At 45.5% G+C, this 17,689-nt stretch overlaps 1 protein-coding gene across 1 annotated transcript in view; it reads left to right on the forward strand.

The window, feature by feature from the left end:
• LOC115092769 (disintegrin and metalloproteinase domain-containing protein 9-like) overlaps positions 1–17,689 on the forward strand; it is a 461,831-nt gene that overhangs the window by 26,813 nt on the left and 417,329 nt on the right. The window contains exons 2-3 of the mRNA XM_029604072.1: positions 2,261–2,343; positions 3,511–3,575. Of these exons, the coding sequence (XP_029459932.1) occupies positions 2,261–2,343; positions 3,511–3,575 (148 nt within the window). The remainder of the gene's footprint in view (positions 1–2,260; positions 2,344–3,510; positions 3,576–17,689) is intronic.

Raw genomic sequence — 17,689 nt, forward strand, 5'->3', positions numbered from 1 at the left:
TACAGAGAGAACAAAAAAGACAGTGATTCTTTAATGCTGGTAATCAAAACAAAACAAAAGTTGCAGGAGGAAAAAAAATAAAGTAGTCAAAAGTACAGTTTCCCTTACCTGATAGCAGAGAGAGAGAGCGACCCAGGCCAGCTAACAAGCCTCCTAGTACTATTTTAATTCAAGCTCACTGCAAACACTCAGGAGATGTGCCAGCAACAGCTGGCTACTATTTAAGTACAGCTGTGTAACTAGGGTGGGTTTCCTCACAGCCAATGGGAGTCTAACTAGGACTAGCCCTGCCTACAATACCTGGGATGCTACTAAACCATCACTTCTCCAATTCCTCATGAGCCATCATAGCTTTCCGGCAGGGATCCAGGCTTATACCAGCAAGCTCTAGGAGTTCAAAACCCCACTGTTCCTTATACCACCACTCTGTCACTCTAGTTAAAACATATACACTCCCTTGAACTGTTGTGCTGGAGGTAGACCCTTGGCCTGGTGCAGGATTGGTACGGCCCTCCGGTCAGACCCGGAGAGCGCCTGCCACCAGGAGGCGGAGAACAGGAGGAGACAGAGGCTAGCTGGAGCTTCGCCAATAGCAACCCAGGGTTCCCTCAGGTTGAGCCCTTGGTTATCCGGGAAGCCTGGTCTTAGATGGGCCTCACAGGGTCTCCTAGAGAGGAAGCGCAGGGGAGTGCCTACCACGAACAAGGGTGCGCGGTCGATGTTCAGGCACGAAAGTTCAGAGGTCGCAGGAGGCCAGAAGAGAGTGTCAGAGTGGATAGCGTGTATCAGTTCAGAATAGTCAGCCGAAGCAGGGGTCAGTACCTGTAGTCAATCCGGGAGTAGTCAGGTCAGGCAGAGGTCAAGTTCCAGGCAGCGATCAGGAGTAGTCAGTGGACAGGCAGAGGTCGGTTCCAGAGGGCAATCAAGAGTAGTCAGTGGACAGGCAGAGGTCTGTTCCAGAGGGCAATCAAGAGTAGTCAGTGGACAGGCAGAGGTCGGTTCCAGGCAGCAATCAGGAGTAGTCAGAAGCAAGCAAAGGTCAATACCATGAGATCAGTCCGAAGGGTACTACCATGGATGGAGAGACGCTGAAACAGGAGCGCTGGAACAAGAGACACTGGAATAGGCAAAGTAGAGACACCGGAGTGTACGACCCGATAGCCAAGACAAGGAAGTGGTGTCTGACCACTTCCTTAAGTCCTGCCATCAATCAGGGCACGCCACGGAGCTGTGATCCGCCCCTGGCCCTTTAAGAGGCTGGGCGGTCCACGCGCGCCTAGGGGCGGGGCCGACGCCATGGACGACACCGAGCCCCGCCATGAGGCCTGGACGGAAGACGGAGAGCAGGGAAGCAGGGGATGCCGCGCACTGGCTGCGGCTGCGAGACAGGAGAGACCGGCGCTTGTGGATGGGAGAGAAAGGTGAGCAGGCCCGGCCGCGGAGCACAACACAAACTTCCTCTGGACCTCCTTTCCCAGAAGATTCCCCATGTTCTCAAATAGGATACACCTCTGAACCCTCCATTGCTGGACTATGCTTGATATTATAACATAGTACACACTCTAGTGGCCAAACAGGGATCACAAGTAGTAATTTAATTTTATCCATCTTAATTAATCATACACACTGAAAGAAATACTTCTCTGGCTTCTCTTTTATGACTGCTCACTCCTTTGGTAGCAATAGGGCAGATGGCTCCTTTCTTCTTCAGTGGTGTTAAGGAAGGCTGCTTAGCTGTCTTGCTCCTCTTTCCTTAGTTCAGTGGACAAGAAGAGGTAGGTGGCCCCATTCATCTCTGGCTATACTCTGCTTTAACAGGCCAGCAAGGAAGGTAATTTAGATGTCCCCATTCATCCTTAGCTTCTCTGCATCAGGTAGGTGGGGAGGAGGAGGTAGATGGCCACTTATTCCCTTTGCTTTATAGGGCAGCCTGGGAAGAGAATGCAGATGACTTTGCTTGCCCTGACTCCTCTTTGCTTTTGGTGGGTAGAGTAGAGGAGTCTGATTCTTGCAATAGTGTCACCAGACCAGTGCGGACCATCTTATTTGGGGCTTCACCAACCATGATGTGTGCTGTCTCATTCCTAGGGGTCTTGCCCTGCAAGGTTGAGAAGTGTACTAAAAGCAATAATTGATTTTTATTATAACTGTTCAAACTCTTGTATGAATGGATGTTTATACTAGACAATTACATGGATACAGAGACTGCACCCAGCTGTACATTAGAAATATTTTGCCAATATGTTGTTTGTTTCTTTAGGCAATGATTTGACTTCAAAGATAGGTTTTTATGAAGTTACAATTCCACAGAAATTAGAGCCAAGGGATGGCAGAGAAATTGAGGTAACATTGCCATTTGACATATGAATTATTGTGATGCATTTAACCAACTACTTATTCTTAATTACAACTTTAGTGATTCTATTTTTGCTCTTTAAGTGACCAACTGTACATCCATCAACAAAATTTGTCTCATTCTTCTCATCTGTTAACAAGAAAATATATTTTAACAGTGCACAAGTGCAATGTAAATAAGATTATTGTTTAAAACCGAGTTATTAATGCAAATATAATACTATGTACACTTCTATGTTAAAGATCTGTATGAGGTTTATATTAGTGGAAAACAAAAGTTTGTGAAATAATTTTAATTTTAACAGACTGAACAGACAAAAAAACACTTGTTCTGCAAGATGATACCAATGCATTGATTTTTCACTATTTTTATGTGCATTGAGGTCAGAATTCAGCAGTGTAGCAAGCAGACAAGTTATTCAGTGGAGCACTGTCGCTTAGGTGCTCTGCTGTATGTAGCTGGATAAATTCCTAGCTAGACATATAACTTTAGGACTTTTCTCTGGCACAACCAGACTTAGGGCCTCATTTTCTAAAGTATCGCAGGCCTGTGATACTTTAGAAGATGAGGGGCGGGGGGCCAAAAGGGGGGGGCGGGCCTGCGCTAGCCGGCAGAGATCGCACCGTCGCGTTGCGATTGCTGCCGGTTTCGCACCCAATAGCTCGACAATAGGAGGTGTAGCTATTGGAAGTGAAATAGGCAGCGAAAAGGCACTTACCTTTTCGCTGTGTGCACTGTCGTCGCGGAGTCGGCCCCGGTGACGCCCCGACGACTCCTCTTCTGGGGCCGACTCCGCCCCCATTTTGGTATCGCACGCGAAAAGGGACATTTTGCGTGCGAAATGTCCCTTACCGTGTGCGATACATTTGGAAAATAAGGCCCTTAGCCAGATAACTTACGCAGCTTACTCCGATTTTCAAAGTTAGTCAGATAAGTTATCTGGCTAGCTTATCTTTGCCCCAGAATGCTCCTGGAATACTTCCAACTTAACTGGTGCTTTTCTGGCTAAACAGCTGGATAAATTAGATAGAGCAGCAGGAAATCTTTTAAATCCCTGATATGTCTGGCTAAGTCCCAAACTTAGATGGAAATATTGTCTGAATATTACCCTCATTATTATTTAATAATAAATATTTTTTCTTTGAACTATATAGGGTCATATGTCTTATATCATTTTAATAGAAGGCAGACAATATGCTGTTCATCTAAAACAGAATAGGTAAGTAACTTCTCTCAATCATTTTTACCTCAAAGAAGTCTAATTTCTCTGCATTCAGGCAAGCCAATCCCCACCAGTGGGTTATGCACCTCTGCTAGCAGATAGAGGTGGAATAAGAAGCTGATGTCAGAGATATATAGTTGTTCCCGGATGTCAGCCCATCAGTTTTCTCCATCTCCAGCAGTGGTGGACATGCATTTCCCTACTGGATTTTGCTTGAAAAAAAAAAATAGAGAAATAGAAAAAAAAAGAAGAATGACGACACGATTATATAGCACCGTTTGCCTCAGTTGAGAGCCTTAGTCTCGTACCCTTGTTCTGGTGTGGAATTAAGAGAAAAATTAGCAGATGCAGGATGAGAGTCTCGGTGGTGAAGGCTTTCGCCCTCTCCCCTCATAGCTGGGATCCCGTTCCTGCTTCCAGGGAGGGCTGAGCTCAGGTAAAAGATTTCATTAAAAAAAAAAAAAGAGAGAAGAGAAGAGGAAATATTTTAGTAAGGCTACTTTCCACCGGGTCCTTCTCTCCTCTGTGTTCGTCGTTTCCCGCTCACATCTCTGGGGAGTTTTGTGAAGTGTGGAGGCAGAACATAGGATATGCCATACTGGGTCAGACCAAGGGTCCATCAAGCCCAGTATCCTGTGGCCAATCCAATCAAAGTACCTGGCAAGTACCCAAACATTTTGATACATTTGATAATTGCTTATTAATTACCATCATAGCAGTTTATTGATTTATCATCTAGGAAGTTATCCAAACCTTTTTTTAAACTCAGCTACATAACTGCTGAAACCACATCCTCTGGCAATGAATTCCAGAGCTTAATTATGCACTGAGTGAGAATTTTCTTATATTTGTTTAAATGAGCTACTTGCTAACTTCATGGAGTGCCCCCTGTTCCTTCTATTATCTGAGAGAGTAAATAACCAATTTATATTAACTTGTTCAAGTCCTTTAATGATTTTGTAGACTTCTAGCATCTCTCCTCAGTTGTCTCTTCTCCATAATGAACAGCCCTAACTTCTTTAGCCTTTCCTCATAGGGCAGCTGTTCCATGCCCCTTATTTTGGTTACCCTTCTCTGCACTTTCTCCAGTGCAGCTATATCCTTTTTGAGATGCTGTGACCAGAACTACACACAGTATTCAAGGTGTGGACTCACCATGGAGCGATACAGAGGCATTATGACATCCTCCATTTTATTTCTATTCCCTTCTTAATAATTCCTAACATTCTTTTGATCGCCACAGCACACTAGGCCGTCGATTTCAATGTATTATCCACTATGATGTCTAGATGTCTTTCCTAGGTAGTTACGCCTAAGATAGAACCTAACTACAGCAAGGGTTTTTCCCTATATGCATCACTTTGCACTTATCCATGTTAAATTTCATCTGCCATTTGGAATCTTCCAGTCTCACAAGATCCTCCTGCAATTCATCACAATTCGCTTGAGATATGACTACTCTGCATAATTTTGTTTCCTGTATGTACCTGGATCAGTCCAGACCGTGGGTTGAGCCTCCTGGCCAGCAGATGGAGACAGACTAAAACTGAAAGGGTATCCTATATCAGGACAGAGCCTCTCCTGCAGCCCTTCAGTATTTGTCTGTCTCCAGCAGATGCAGGCAGCTCACCCTGCAGTTCCCCTATCTTACTAATTTACCCTACTTTGTGTGGGTTTTCTCTTTCTCACAGGACAAGCAGAATGGTAGTCCTCACATATGGGTGATATCACAGGATGGAGCCCAATCACGGAACACTTTTGTCAAAGTTTCTAGAACTTTGACTGGCACCTACTGGGCATGCCCAGGATGGCACTAACCCTGCAACCAGCAGGGGTCCCCCTTCAGTCTTCTTTTTTCTGCTCAGCAGTAGCCACGCGGGTTAAGGAGCTCTATAGAGATTCCTGACAGGAATTTTCTTCACAGAATTACTTGTTAGTTAATACCCCACAGGGGTCCCCCTATTGAACATTCTACGTCCGCGGTGATCCGGTAAGTATTTTTTTCCTTGGTTCCGGTAGAGTACCGTCTAGTTTTACCCTCGCGGCCTACTGGCCATCGACCGCACCACAGCTCAATTTTTTGGATGGCCATGGCATCGGGGTTCCGTTGGTGCCTTGACTGCGCTCGCACAGTGTCCATCACAGACCCCCATAAAGTCTGTGTAATGTGCCTTGGGTGTGAACATGATGTCCTGACTTGCACCAAATGTGCCTTTAATGACACCAAAAGGTTGCAAAGCCAGAATGGAGAAGATGGGACTTCTCTTTCGGTCTCAAACTCAGACTCCATCCATAGCTTCGACGTCATCCGAACCAGCGCCATCCGTGTCGCACCAGTATCAGGCACTGGCCGGTGTCCGTCCAGCGTCGACGGCTTCCTGGCCATCGACTACTTCTATTCCCCCTCATGTACCGAGGAGATCGTCAAGAAACACCAGCATCAACACCGTAAGCCTCAGACCATCGACGAAGGAAAATCATCGACCTCGCCATCGTTCGAGCCGCCCCCAAAGAAATCCCAATCAGAAAAGGCATCGACCCTTTTTGAGTCCTGGTCACCGAGGCAACCCTCACCCAGACGGGTAATGGGAGCCACAACTCCGCCTTTAACGGTCAACCGGAAAGCAGATACCACATATTTGGTTCAGTCAGCTCCAGGGTTCCAATAACCTCAATTGGATCACCGTCCGTGGTTGTTGAGTCTGCCCAAAAGAAGGCCCGGCGCTCAAAACCTCATTCTTCCTTCCCTCCAGGCAAAGAGCAGAAATTCCTGGATGCCATTGGTCAGCGTGTCTTCCAGGGATCAATACTTATCTCTTGGATCTCTTCTTACCAACTTTATATGACCCAGTACAATAGGGTCCTATTCAAGCAAATACAGGACTTTGCAGAGTCCCTGCCTCAGCAATTCTAGGAACAACTACAAACCCTGGTTCACAAAGGATTTGAAGTGGGAAAACACGAAATAATGTCATCTTTTGACATTTTTGACACCGCTTCTAGGGTATCTGCAGCTGCTATTTCTGCAAGAAGATGGGCCTGGCTTAATTCTTCGGACCTATGTCCTGAAGTTCAGGACAGATTGTCTGATTTGCCTTGCATTGAGGACAATCTGTTTAGTGAACAGATCCAAAAAACAGTGGCACAGCTCAAGGATCATCATGAGACCCTTCGCCACCTCTCTCTGTTGCCTTCTGAATATCCGGCCAAGCAAGCATTCAGAAATGAATCCAAAAAGTCGTTCTACCGTCAAAGGAAGTCCTATCCACCACCGTCAAGAGGTCGCTCTACTAAGCCTTTCCAGAAGGCCCAATCCCGAAAGCTAGAGACTGACGAAGTGGGTTGGTGATGTGGACAATGGTTGATAGTGGTTGAGTGGAATGAGTCCATTGTGACCTTAGAGTCCACTGCATGACTCTCATGGCCAAGCGGGCCATTGGGGTAACATGCACTGAGGACGCCATGTGCCCCAGTAAGATAAGGAAATGGCATGCAGTGTGCCCCTATGAATGGCAAAATTTGCGATGGGACTAAGCAGGATTTTTTGTAATTGATGAGAAATCCTAGAGAGATCAGAGTGTGTAAGATAAGACATAGGGATGTCATAGCAGCTTGCTGAGTGGGAGCCCTGATCAACCAGCAAGCCAAAACAACAAGCAGCTCCTCAGCCGGGCCCTGCATCTGGTTTTTGACTCTTTCATAGAGAGCAGCAGCCAGCTTCCACTTCGGCATGTACCAGTGGGAGGACAATTGTGCCATTTCAACATCATATGGCACACAATCACCTCAGACCAGTGGGTGCTTGCCATAATCTCTCAAGGTTATCACCTGAACTTTCTCTCCATCCCACCGGATTCCCCACCTCGGCTGATGTGGGGAACATCAGACCACTCACTACTCCTTTGATCCAGAGCAATCGAACCAGTGTCCTACTCCCAACAGGGCCTCTGCTTCTATTCCCAGTACTTTCTAATCCCCAAAAAGTCAGGCGGCGTTCGTCCAATTCTGGACCTGCATACCCCCAACAAGTACCTCCAACGAGAAAAGTTCAAGATGGTAACTTTGGGTTCCCTCCTTCCTCTTCTGCAAAGGGAAGACTGGCTCTGCTCTCTAGACCTCCAGGACTCTTACACACACATTGCGATAACTCCATCTCATCGCAGATTTCTGAGATTCCTGGTAGGCCCAAAGCACTATCAATACAGAGTGCTCCCATTTGGCCTGGCATCTGCACCATGAGTTTTCACCAAGTGTCTCGTAGTAGTAGCAGCCTTCCTCAGGACCCAAGGTGTTCACATCTACCCCTATCTCGACGATTGGTTGATCAGGGCTCCCACTCAGCAAGCTGCTATGACATCCCTATGTCTTATCTTACACACTCTGATCTCTCTAGGATTTCTCATCAATTACAAAAAAATCCTGCTTAGTCCCATCGCAAATTTTGCCATTCATAGGGGCACACTGCATGCCATTTCCTTATCTTACTGGGGCACATGGCGTCCTCAGTGCATGTTACCCCAATGGCCCGCTTGGCCATGAGAGTCATGCAGTGGACTCTAAGGTCACAATGGACTCATTCCACTCAACCACTATCAACCATTGTCCACATCACCAACCCACTTCGTCAGTCTCTAGCTTGGTGGAAAAATCATTCTAATATCCTCCAAGGCCTACCTTTCCAGACTCCAGATTCTCAAATAACCCTTACCACCGATGCTTCCAACCTTGGCTGGGGAGCACATGTTGCCAATCTGCAAACTCAAGGCACCTGGTCTCCAGAGGAAGCCAGACACCAAATACATTTCTTGGAATTCCGAGCAATCAGATATGCTCTCAGAGTGTTTCAGGATCATCTTTCCAACCAGATCATCCTGATTCAGACAGACAACCAGGTGGCCATCTGGTACATCAACAAACAAGGGGGAATGGGCTCGTACTTCCTGTGTCAGGAAGCTGCACAGATATGGGCCGAAGCCCTTTCCCATTCGATGTACCTCAAGGCCACCTACTTGCTGGGAGTGGACAATGTGTTGGCAGACAAGCTGAGTTGCACCTTTCAACCGCACGAGTGGTCCCTCGACCCCACAGTAGTGAAGTCCATATTCCAGCGTTGGGGTTACCCTCACATAGACCTCTTTGCATCACCTCAAAACCACAAAGTAGAGAGCTTTTGCTCTCTCACTCTCAGCCAACACGAACTACGAAGAGATGCGTTCTCCCTCTCATGGGCAACCGGTCTCCTATATGTATTCCCTCCACTTCCACTTCTCTCAAAGACTCTCGTGAAGTTACATCAAGACAAGGGAAGCATGATCTTGATTGTGGCAATGAAGACACCTCAGAAAGTATTCAGGGTGAAGCGTGCTCCCGGCTTTTTGGGAAGCCCTCTTTTTATTGTAAAATGATTACATAGCATTGCATTGGATACATACGTCACATATTTACTGCTCAATATTTCCACATAAATGTTTATGCTGACCTTTTACTACGTGGGTGCAAAGAGGTGCAAGCGGTCAATCTTCAGGCAGGGAGGGGGGAAGTCATTAGCTGGTGAGCTATCTAGGTGTGAAAAACCACATAAATGCAAGTAGGTCATAAATTATGCTGGTACTGCAAAGCTTTGCCCTAGATATGTTCCTTGCAGACTTCCTGTTAGCTGTAGACAGGAAATCTGTTTGTTAAAACTTGCTGCGGTCGGAGCAAGACATTTTCTTTACACTAAGCGTAGGTTTAAGGAAAAAACCAGTTAGAAATGGCAATGGAGTTTTTCTTTTTCTGACGTGGTTTTCCAGCAGCCTGAAAAGCCAAAACTCCTATCCCACATCTCGTCTTTCCTTTTTTATTTTAGGCAGCATAAAGAACGTCTCTGTATCCAGGCCGAGATTGGGGTTTTAGAATGGATATGAGATGGGGTATGCACTGAAGGCAGCAAGCCAAACAAAGAAGGAAACCTATTATCAGGAATACAACAGGAATGAGTCGTGTGATACCACCGATATTAGGAAGCCAGGACCATAGCCAGTCCCAGGAAGATATCAGTGTTGTCTTCTTTGAAAGCGGTGCCTCAGCGATTATGGTCTCCATCTGCTCTATGGTATGTGTGAGATTTGCTTTGTAATCTGATATGTATACACAGCAATGAGATCCAATTAAGGCACAGACACCTCCTTTCGAGGCTAGAATCGTGTCCAAGTCATAGCGGTTCTGTAATGCTATCTCTCTAATTTGAGAAACTTCTGTTGTGAGTAGTTTCAATGCGTGAACTGTTTGATTAAATAGAGCAGTTGTCCAATTAGCTAAGATGTGCAAGTCTCTATAATTCATAGCTGTCCCCATTGGAGGAAACAGGCTTCTAGCTACCTGAGTTTCTGCATATTTTTCTATGGGACTCTTGATCGTCTCCCTTTTGTTACGGAGCCTTGCTTTAGGTAAATTTTTTACTGCATAATATGAGGGGAGGATGTAGCCTAAAGTGCATCTGCCTCTCCAATTTGGGGGAATGTGCATATATGCTCTACGCCCGCATAACATCCAAATGTTCCCTATCTGGTTAGTGAACCATTCACGGGGCTGTTTGACTTGTTGAACCATAGCAGATACATATTCACACAAGCCAAATTGCTCATCTGAGAATGTTTCTCCTTTTGCACACCTTTCTGCGTTTCCTACGGAACATCCTGAGATTAGCCAATTACACATATAATGGGTAAAACTATGCAAATATTCTGTGATATTTTGTGAGAAGTCTGGGTGTGTTGTTACATTAGAATGCGATCTGAACATGATCTCTTTTAATATAATGGTTCGGTTACAATACGGATATTTTCCCACCTGTAGTCCTTCCCCATTTCCAGGATCATACTCCCAACAAAGAGCGGCAGTCTCTTGAATTCGGCTGCTGATGGGTATTATGGTGTTACCAACTGGAGAATTGAGGGGGTAACCTCCTGGCTATGGGAAATTCATCCATCCAGTAAGATTAAATGGTACGGCATGCATCATTAGTCCTCCGCTGGTATGAGTTGGCATGTGTGTGCAGATCCAACAGTCTGTTTGATTCAACAGGAGTGAGAAGTTTTGTGCATTAAGGATGTACAGGTTATCTTGCCAAGGTCCTTGTTCAGCTACGGCCATGGCTGGAGAGATAAAGCAAAATATGAGGGTACAGAAAACAATTGTTATGGAGTTGGCATTTAGACAAGAGAAGGCAGCCAGTAAGAAGTGCTCTGGAGTCTTTTCAGAGCCTTGCTGTTCCAGGAGCTGTGCAGATTGAACAGATAGTGCCTTGATCTGTCCCCAGGTCAGCCGGTGTTGCTGTTTGTGGGGTGTCCGGTGTCGGTCCTGTTGAGGGTTGTGGAGGCTCAGGGAGAAGTTGGGGATCGGATCCTGTAGACCCTGATGCCATGCCATGTTTCCACGGTTTCACACAACGAGCCGGAATCCAAATAGGACCTGTTGGAGAAAGCACAGCAGCATGCCCGCGTCCCCATGTGAGTAGAGGAGCAGGACCATGCCAGACAGGGTTAGGCAATACTCTATACAAAACTGACGGTTGAGGGTGACTGGCCCTTGCCCCATAATGATTATCCACGGCTGTGGTCTGATTTGAACTTGATATGTTTAAATGATTTAACGTGAACAAGACCTTGTTCAGCCAGTCCTGTTTAGGGGGGAGACCAATGGCGTTCCCTGCTGTTTGCTTGTGTCTATTCAAAGCCGTTTTTAGGGTGAGGTTGGCTCTTTCCACAATTGCTTGTCCTGTGGAATTATATGGTATCCCAAATATGTGCTTAATGTTCCATTGTTGGCAAAATTCAGCAAAGGAATGGCTACTATAAGCAGGGCCATTATCAGTTTTTAGAACAGAGGGTAATCCCATTATAGAGAAAGTTTTAATACAGTGATTAATGACATGTCTAGTAGTTTCCCCTTTCTGGGGCGTCGCCCAGAGAAAATGGGAAAAAGTATCAATGGTTACATGTAGAAATTTCCAGGGGGCAAATGAGGGGTATTGGGTGACATCCATCTGCCAGATTTCGTTGGCATGCAATCCCTGTGGGTTCACGCCCATGGAAGGGGCAGAGGTAATCTGTGAACATTGGGGGCATTGCTGTACTATAGCTCGGGCTTGTTCTAATGGAATATTAAATTGTTTTGCAATAGACTTAGCGTTTTGATGGAACATAGTATGGCTATTCCATGGTGTCACAGTAAGCACAGCCTGTTTTGTGGCTGCATCTGCAATGGCATTGCCTTCAGAAATCCAGCCAGGGAAAGGCTGATGGCTCCTAATATGAGCAATGTGAAGTTGGTGTGTGCGGTGTTGGAGGGTGGACTGCAGTGTCAGAAAGAGGGATAGCAGGTTCCCATCTAACGAAGGAGTGATATATGCTCCAGAAAGAGAAGAAGCAACATTTCAAACATACTGGCTATCGGAAATAATGTTTAAATCAGCATTCATAAAGCATTGCAACGCGAGAATGACAGCAGCTAGTTCTGCCCTTTGCGCTGACTGTTGAGGTGGCGTAATTTTAGTTACCCAACGTCCCTGCACTTGCCAGGCAACTGCCCCCCATTTTGAGCCACCGTCAGTAAAAACAGTCTGCGCTTGTGGTAAAGGGGCGGGTGATAGGCCTGGATAAACGGTGAGTGGAACCTGATTGAATGCAAGGATACGGGGGTCTGCTGGAATGTGGTAGGAAACTTTTCCCACATAGTCTGTGAGCGCAGTTTGTAGTGCTGCAGATTGACTTAACATCCGTTCCCAATCTCTTAAAGGTAAAGGGACAATTATATTGGTCACATCAAGTCCCAGTAAGACTCTGCTACGCTCTCGTCCTTTAAAGATTAATTCTGCATGCATATTTGATAATGTACTAATTGTATGGGAAGGGCTGTGTGGTAAATAGAGCCATTCAATGATTAATGTTTTATTTCCTGTCTGCTTTTCGACTATCTGTGTTAAAATTGCTGTGGGCTGTTTTTCGGTTGGGATCAAAATTAGAGTGAAAGGAACATTTTCAGTACATCTGTCTACCCATATTAATTTTAATGCTTCATTGACCTGTTGAAAAATCTTTTTCTGTTGGGTGTTAAGGTAATTAATTCTGCTGGACTTGTTCTGTTCCTTAATGCATCAAATAAGGGACTTAACATATATGTTAAGGGGAGGAGGAATAGCCTAGTGGTTAGAGCAGTGGACTATGAACCAGGAGACCAAGGTTCAAGTCCCACTGCTGCTTCTTGTGACCTTGGGCAAGTCACTTTACCCTACATTGCCTTAGGTACAAAAACTTAGATTGTAAGCCCTCTGGGGATAGAGAAATACCTACAGTACCTGAATGTAAACCGGTGTGATATCTCAATTGAGATGAATGTTGGTATATAAAAATAATAAATAAATAAATAAAATATGTGGGCAAACCCACATAAGGACGTAGCCAGTTGATTGAACCCAGTAGTTGTTGTAATTGTACATATGTAAATGCATCATTCACTTTTAGCTGTGGGATTTGAGGACTAGAGTAAGTCTGCAACACTTTGTGACCTAAATATAAAAATGGTTCCTGTTTCTGAACCTTTTCGGGGGCAATTTTCAATCCATGTTTGGCTAGTTCAGAGGATAAATGGAACAGCCAGTCATCTGGAATTCGTGGCGCAGCCACTAAAATATCATCCATATAATGATAAACTAATGCTCGTGGATAGCGCTGTCGAAACCCTTGCAATGCTTTGTCTACGAAGTATTGACATAATGTGGGACTATTCAACATTCCTTGTGGTAAAACAGTCCATTGATAGCGCTTAGTTGGTCTCTGGTTGTTTAAAACAGGGACCGTAAAGGCAAAGAATTGTTTGTCTTTTTCACATAGTGGTATGGTGAAAAAGCAATCTTTCAAGTCTACTATTAAAATTTGATAATCTCTAGGAATCATGTTCGGATTTGGAGTGCCACATTGAAGCGGACCCATAGGTTGCAGAATAGCATTAATAGCTCGGAGATCGTGGAGAAGTCTCCATTTCCCTGATTTCTTTTTTATCACAAAAACAGGTGTATTAAACGGACTGACTGTGGGTTCAATGTGTCCAGCATCTAATTGATCATGGACCAATTCATGGAGGGCCTGAAGCTTATCATTAGGCAGGGGCCACTGCTCTACCCAGATGGGTGTGGTGGATTTCCAAGTTAATGGAAGAGCAGTGGGTTTACCGTGAAACATACTTAATCTTCTAGTACAATTCGGGCTTGAAACTGACTCAGTAAATCACGTCCCCATAAATTGATATGAATGGGAAGGATTACTGGTTTTAAATGTGCAGTGCCTGAGCCGGAGGAATGTGTTACGGTTAACCAGCAAGCACTACGGCGGGCTACCTGTCTCCCTCCCACCCCCCACACCGAGGGGGAGTCTACTGTCGGCCAGTCAGTGGGCCAATTATCTGTGGTAATGACTGAGACATCAGCTCCTGAATCTAAAATGCCTTCAAAGGGCTTACCGTCTAGCAAGTAGGTTCTCTTTGGTTTCTCTTTTCTGATTGCCTGAGTCACTGCTAAAATGCTAGGATGCAGTGTTGGGGCTCGGATGGATCCGAAGCCGCTGGAGCCTCTGACAGTCTGCTGTCCTCTTACAGGCAAGACACAGGGGACCATGACTAGCTGTGCCCAGGAGTCCCCTTTGTGCAATGTAAGGGAGGATTTAGTTTCAAATTGGATCATAATAGTACCTTCATAATCAGAATCTACAACTCCTGGAATGACATAGATCCCTGCCTTGCCTGCAGTGGATCGGGGTAGAATCAGCCCGACAGTTTGTTCGGGCAGAGGGCCTGTGAGTTGAGAGGGCATCAGAATGACCTGCCCTGGGAATGCTACAAATTTTGTGTCTTGATTAATAAGATCTATGCCAGCACTGTCAATGATATCTGCTGCACTTGATTGCGCTTGGATCTTAGGGACTGCGACAATTGGACTGGGGCTTGTCGCTGGCCCGGAATCTAGTTTCCCTGATTAGTACTTCGGCATTGATTTGCCCAGTGGAATCCTTTCTTACATTTTGGGCACACAGTTTTTGTCGTGACCTAGAGACCCCTGCAGAATCAGTTCCTTTATACACCCCGCCACCTGGGGCACGACAATGTTGTTTAAAATGGCCGGGTTTTTTACAGTTAAAACATGTGCCTTTCGGTGTGTGAAATTGACCTTTCTGCAGGGCAACAGCGAGGGCATCCATCTGAAAAGCGTGGGTGCCCACATCTGCACAAGCCTTAAGCATGTCTGCTAGGTTGTAATCAGGTCTGGCAACTATGGACTGCAAAACCTTACGACAGTCAGCATTTGCGTTTTCAAAAGCTAACTTTAGTAGGAGTTCTACACTTGCTTCTGAATTATCTACCTGTCGTCTAATGGCTTCCTGTAAGCGATCAATAAATTGTGTGTAGGGCTCTGTCACTGTTTGTCGAGTCATTATAAATGACTTTGTGACCTTTCCAGATTCGGGGACCCTTTTAAAGGCTTTATTTACGCAGTGGACAATTGCTGAATAGGCGACCGCTGGTATTCCAACTGCCTGTTGTTCTATGGTGGCAAATTGACCTGATCCAAATAACTGTTCTGGTAAGTAGGCACCTCCTGAAGCAGTTCCTGCTATCAGTGCTTCTCTTTGGTATTCAGATTCCCATACCACATACTGAGCTGGGGTGAGGAGCATACGGGACAAGTCTTTCCAATCTTGGGGAACTAATTTATAGCCGTTAGACATTGCCTCAAGTAGCCCTCGGGTGTAAGATGAATGAAACCCTGTCTCCTTGATACTTGTACGGAGTTCTCTGAGGACACTATAAGGAAGGGCAGACCAATTCATTTCTCTCCCGCCCGTATCATTGATCCTTTCTGTGATGGGAAAGGCTTGAAGTCCTTCTAAAAGTTCTTCTCCTGTAAGGTTACCCTTTTTTTGTTCCTCTTGAAAACCCATACGGACCGCACCACAAGGGTCAAATTGTGCCTCACTTGTGTTTAAGGGCTGTTTTTCTGAATAAATTTGGGAAGTCTGACTGGTCTGTGTCACGGGTTCTGGCATGGGAAGCTGAGGATACAGGGAAGTTGCTGTCTCTGAGGTAGTTTGTAAATATGGTGGGGGAAGAGTATATGGATCAGGGGTACTGATAGGCAGCCTGTCTACTTTTTCACGGTCTGTTTCTAAGGACTCATGAGCTGAAAATTGTGTTTTGAGATTTTTGGTCCCTATGTGTTCTAGAGCCTCTGTACATTTTTGCCACAGTAACAGTTGCCTTATGGGAGCTCTCGGAGACATATGAAGACTATTGCCTATGTTAATCCAGTCCTGAATATCCAGAGTTCCAGCCTCCGGATACCAAGGACAACGGGAAACTATTTCTCCTAGCAATTTTCCTACGTCTTTCAATTTAACTTGTACTACTTCTCCCTTGGTGACGAAATAATAATTCCTTATTAGATTTGTTAGTTCTTCCGCATGACTTTGATGCTGAACTGACATTTTCCCTCCCATACTCACGAATGTTTGAAAACAGACCCACTGAGAAAAAATGTAAAAATACTTACACCTGCGGGAGTAGGTCTGCTGAGTTGCGGTGCGCACCTGGGCTTTCTGTCCAGCCGGATGAGCAGGGAGTTGTCACGTCTCGGATCTCGTCTTGGATCAAGGCTTAAATCACGGCGGGCTCACCAGATGTAGCAATGAAGACACTTCAGAAAGTATTCAGGGTGAAGCGTGCTCCCGGCTTTTTGGGAAGCCCTCTTTTTATTGTAAAATGATTACATAGCATTGCATCGGATACATACGTCACATATTTACTGCTACAATATTTCCATATAAATGTTTATGCTGACCTTTTACTACGTGGGTGCAAAGAGGTGCAAGCGGTCAATCTTCAGGCAGGGAGGGGGGAGGTCATTAGCTGGTGAGCTATCTAGGTGTGAAAAACCACATAAATGCAAGTAGGTCATAAACTATGCTGGTACTGCAAAGCTTTGCCCTAGATATGTTCCTTGCAGACTTCCTGTTAGCTGTAGACAGGAAATCTGTTTGTTAAAACTTGCTGCGGTCGGAGCAAGACATTTTCTTTACACTAAGCGTAGGTTTAAGGAAAAACCCAGTTAGAAATGGCAATGGAGTTTTTCTTTTTCTGACGTGGTTTTCTAGCAGCCTGAAAAGCCAAAACTCCTATCCCACACTTGATAGCCCCTCATTGGCCACGACAAGTGTGGTTTCTGATTCTTCAGGACCTCTCCATTCACAGGCACATTACCTTGGGGAAGGACCCGCTTCTGATCACTCAGAACAACGGGTGCCTACGCCACCCCAATCTTCAGGCCTTATCTCTGACTGCCTGGATGTTGAAAGGTTAATTCTTCAGCCTCTCAACCTTTTGGAATCAGTTCCCGTGTCTTGATTGCCTCATGAAAGCCTTCCACGAGAAAATCATATTACAAATGGAACAGGTTTAAGTCATGGTGTTCCTCACTGTCCCTTGAGCCTTTTACCTGTTCCACCATGAAGTTCCTAGACTATCTCTGGCACTTGTCAGAATCAGGTCTAAAACCTTCTTCCATCAGGATGCATGTCAGTGCAGAAGCTGTCTTCCATAAAGGTGTTGGGGATGTTCCCATTTTGGTACAACCCCTGGTAACACTTTTTCTGAAGGGCTTGCTCCACCTCAAACCTCCACTGCGCCCTCTGGCCCCTTCTTGGGACCTCAACCTGGTTTTGGGTTGGCTCATGAAACCATCGTGTGAGCCTCTCCAATCCTGTGATCTTCGCTATCTCACATGGAAAGTGATTTTTCTTTCGGCGATCACATCCGCTCGCAGAGTTAGTGAGTTACAGGCCCTAATTACCTATCCGCCTTACACTAAACTTCTGCATGACCGGGCAGTGCTCCGCACTCACCCTAAGTTTTTGCCTAAGGTAGTATCGGAGTTTCACATTAATCAATCCATTATACTACCTACTTTCTTTCCCAGGCCCCATTCTAATCCAGGAGAACAGGCTCTGCATACCCTTGACTGTAAACTTGCTCTAGCATTTTATCTAGACCGTACAGCTGCCCACGAAAAAAGCACTCAGCTGTTC

The sequence above is a fragment of the Rhinatrema bivittatum genome, chromosome 5 (genome assembly GCF_901001135.1).
Source record: "Rhinatrema bivittatum chromosome 5, aRhiBiv1.1, whole genome shotgun sequence".
Taxonomy (NCBI): domain Eukaryota; kingdom Metazoa; phylum Chordata; class Amphibia; order Gymnophiona; family Rhinatrematidae; genus Rhinatrema; species Rhinatrema bivittatum.